This window comes from Zerene cesonia, chromosome 13, assembly GCF_012273895.1.
Source record: "Zerene cesonia ecotype Mississippi chromosome 13, Zerene_cesonia_1.1, whole genome shotgun sequence".
Lineage (NCBI taxonomy): Eukaryota > Metazoa > Arthropoda > Insecta > Lepidoptera > Pieridae > Zerene > Zerene cesonia.
In genome coordinates, this window is record NC_052114.1 from 2,398,522 (window position 1) to 2,402,992 (window position 4,471).

The following is a 4,471-nucleotide window of genomic DNA, read 5'->3' on the forward strand; positions in this document are numbered from 1 at the left end:
ATACACAGAACAATATTTGATGTACATTATTATTGCTGCTCTTGTATTAGTGTATAAGTTGTTTGGAAACCAATAAAAATAAAATAAAATAAAAAAAATAAGTCTATTTAAATTGTCGATGAAAATGTTATGTATTGTATGCCACTATTGCTGCTTGTATATGGCATCCGTGATACGATACTTTCAAAGAGTTAGTAAACAAAATAATAAAGTATTTTATTTAAAAATCTTAAATTTTATCGAACATTATATACTTTATACGATTACTATAAGATTCATTTGAAAACCAATAATTTCATTACCTATTAAAGTAGTTTTTTAGTTAGTACGTAAATATTGCATTATGTTACAATGATATTATAAGAAAAAGGTGTTATGTTATAAGTAACAAAATTTAAAACAACAGCCTCTCAACTGCGTAGGACGGTAAAGAATGGATATTGAATATTGTCCCAACATTATTCTTGCATTTTCCTTAACAGCTTATTATTTTTAACATCGTTCTAAAAACAATATAGATTATTTTGCCCTAATCCAGCCAAATCAAATATGACACTTGTATAAAAAAAAAATAGCATGCAATTAGTTTTTCCTCCAATTTATTATCAACCAGTAACTTCGCGTCAATTAAAAGAAACGCTAGAAAATTTATCAAAGAAACGTAACGATCATTTGATCTTTGCCAAAGTAGTTTCCAAGTTAGTTTGTAATTAAAATTATCTCTGAAGTTGTCGAACATAAATTCTTATTATTATGTTTGTCGCCAGCGCCGCTCGTTGAGATATTAAATGGGACGACAACCATCGCGCTGAGGTCGATCGCGTCGAAGCTGGTTTCGCACCAAGAATTGGGTAAAATTATTATTTTTACAACACATACTATCGCTTTTCCTATTAATTAGGAACCGTGGAAATATAAAGAACTGGAAAAACAGGAACACCCAAAACGCGAAAGTTTGAATCTATTCTTTAAAACTTAAAGGTGACGGAAAATCTTGGGTATCACTGGGAAAAAAACGAAGAAGAAAAAATTGATTCAACAAAATTAAATATGTACGTAGAGTATGTTAATGAAAAGAGTATCATAATACTACAATGTTTAATAAAACCTTAAACAAGAAGCTTCGAAAGTTAAACCATTATGTTATATGTAAATTAATCACGTTCTCCGTTGCAGGCAAAGTATTCTCACTCTTCGGTGTAGCAGAAACAATGATGCCACTTATATTTGCTCCTTTATACTCTCGGGTCTACATCATGACATTGCACGTTCTGCCCGGAGCTGTGTTTCTTTTAAGCGTGTTGGCTACTATACCCGCATTATGTATATTTGGGTAAGTTTGAAAGGCGTTTTTTACTGAATTTTGTATATATTTACTAGCTTTTTTCCTACGGCTTCGGTCGCGTAGTTCAAGGAAAGTCCCATGGGATGTTTCAAAGCAGTAAAAAGTAGCATCTGGATATATAAAAACTATGTAATAGGATTCGTCGTTATGAGGAAAGAAAAACGAACAAACGAATTTTCGCTTTTATTATTTTAGTGTGATACTAATATAAGATGTTAGTATAGGTCTTGTACCTGCTAGCTAGTAAATAATACATATTATATGTTGCCCAAAGTAATTTAGATATTATTTGTAACTTTTACTAAAATTCAAGACTCGATAACATTCCTAGAATTACCGTATCGGTGTTTGTCACTTACCAGATCCCACCATTGTCTTGTATAAAATACATATTTTATTATAACCTGTGTGCAAAGGACATAACAGCGTTATTCCCTTACCATAGTTACCATAGAATCTTATGTTTGACATGATTAAAGATGTCTAAAACACAAAGGTAAGACGTAAAAGTTTTCCTGTTTTCTTTCGCCTTTTCCTTATTATTGACTAACTTAACAATATTGTAGGATATTTGGGAGCACGTGCGGATGTATCTTCATAAAATTGCGTGTATTTTCTAATTTAATAATTAAACATATATAAAATGCTATGCATATGTTTTATTTATCAAAAAATTCCACTAATATTATATATGCGCAAGTTTGTAAGTATGGGACGAATGGATGGAAGACAGTTTATCGCATCTATATGAAATTTGGTATAGAGATAGATTATATTAACACATGGACTACTTACTTACTTATTCCAGTGACGCTGCGGGTTACAGCTAGTTTTGATATATAACTGAATAGAGAATAGCTAAAAGAATGGAATAACAGTTAAAAATAACTAAGTATATGCCAAATTGGAAAGAAAGTTTTCGAAATTGATCGTTATTTCGTTCAGAGTATTGCCTCCACGTATTATGAAGACTCGTGAATTGTTTTTTTTAGTTTTACAAGGCCAATTTTTGAATATATGTGATAGCTGTTTCAAAGAAGTCCGATATCAATAATCAAGTAATACTAGTACAGATTAACAGTATAACAACCAATTATATTTATGTATATTCCAGATGGTTCTACCACCAACACAAAGAAGACGCAAGGCAAAAAAGACTTGAAGTTCCCAATATACCATCAGCGCCACCACCCACTGCGCCCGAAGTTGTTACTACGTAGATTTAGTTAATTTGTTTCATGGGATATAGTGCGATTACAAAAGTAGCTTTCTAAGATGTCTAAGTTATCAAATAGTTATATGAGACGAATTTATTCCTCGTTCGCTTTGGCGATAGCCCGTTAAAAGTATCATAAGTTCAACCTAGTAAAACTAAAAACACAGGGGAAAATTTATCTGCTGTAAGACATAAGTGATCTTTACACTTAATATTGCTTTTTCATTTTTCATTTAATATTTTATGTGAAGTAATAGTATACTTATCTCAATGAAATAACGGCATCTTAGAAGCATGATGGCCTCAGATATGACTGAATATCGTAAGGAAGAATGAATATAAAATTGTTATAATACACACCTAGATTGTGTGAATTTTATTTAATATTTACGCAATTGCAAGAGGAAATGATTTGTAAGTAATAGAGATATTGCTAAGTCTGGAAGAAATCTCATTATACGTAAATGTATTTTATTTAGATATATGAGTAATGCACAAAATAAAGATTGTAATAACATGTATTAATATTTCAAAGTCGTTTTGTTTATGTTTAAATATAGTCCATTCTTTCACGTAAATTCACTGTTTTGATTCATAATGTTAAAATTTAATATTATATTGATACTATAATTTGATGTTTGTCACGTCTTTTGAAAATATAATTTAAAATAGATACAAAATTGTAAGCGTGAAGTAAGATACTCCGATATATACAGGAAACTGTGATTTGTTTATAGTAATTTAATATTCTTTACGGTATCTTGTTTGTGATATTCTATCGCAGGTTTCAGAGTGATATTGTTACATGATTGTTTTATTATTGCATATCGTATTATGTACTTTTTTATGGATAGAATATAATGATTGAAGAATAATCTTACTGTTTTTGTTTCTTCGTTCTTGAACAGCAACCAGATATAGACATTATTATCCTATAGGGAAAAACTCCGGAATCAAATTTTGGTGGAGATGTAATTATAATATTTGTCCGCTATTTTTCTATGTTTTTCTGTAGCGTAAATTATAATAAGTAATAATCATTCTAATTCGACTAATATACGAGTAATAAATTTGATGTAAAAATCATACGTTCATTCATCATCAGACCATATATATTTACACTGCTGGGACCCAGGCCTCCAATGAGGGTTCAGGCCATAACCCATCATGCTGGCCAAGTGCGGGTTGGCAGATGTCACTTGTCGTCGAACTTTTGATTCTTGGACATGCCTTTTTTTAGCTTTATAATAGCAATAAATTAAATTTTTAAAGATTTAAAAGCATAAAGAGTAGAAAATTGACAGCCCGATATGGCGAAAGACGCAGATTCAATTCACCTCATGAAAATTATTTCTGTTCTTCATATTTATTAAATATATGCGTTCCTACTAACGTCTACAAAGATACTTAAATCTAATTGCAGAAACGATCGCAATTGGTTCTAAATCACAACCTGTGTTACAGAAGCATACCTGCGAATGTAAACACCGATATTTCAACGTCACAAGTGAGTTATATGACGTCATCGGGTAGCGTTTGACAGAGCACGCAGAGTGGGACCGAGTTTATGGACACGGGTTTTCAGATGAACGATTCAAGCTATGTCAGATTTGTTTGCCCCTAGTCGCTGATGGATAATGATCATTTATCTAGTCTATTGATGAAGTATATACACGGTGGTGTAATGAATTGATCATATGGTACCTGCGGGTAGAGGCCGTTGTGGTGATTCACAAAATTATTGTTTATGTTGTGGTTGTTAAATCATATTGTTGTTAAACATAATATGAAATTTTGATAAGTTTTTTTTATTGCATGCGCTCCTTTAAATTATAGAATACCGTATCTATGCAAAGGTTCTATGCCAAAAACATTGAAAAAGTAGCTTCATTTGAAGTCTCTTAATCAAA

At 31.2% G+C, this 4,471-nt stretch overlaps 1 protein-coding gene across 1 annotated transcript in view; it reads left to right on the forward strand.

Moving 5' to 3' along the window:
- Positions 1-3,437, forward strand: part of LOC119831438 (solute carrier family 46 member 3-like) — a 15,464-nt gene extending 12,027 nt beyond the window's left edge. Inside the window, exons 5-7 of the mRNA XM_038354775.1 lie at positions 768-851; positions 1,177-1,333; positions 2,460-3,437. Of these exons, the coding sequence (XP_038210703.1) occupies positions 768-851; positions 1,177-1,333; positions 2,460-2,565 (347 nt within the window). The 3' untranslated portion in view covers positions 2,566-3,437. The remainder of the gene's footprint in view (positions 1-767; positions 852-1,176; positions 1,334-2,459) is intronic.
- Positions 3,438-4,471: the final 1,034 nt, after the last annotated feature.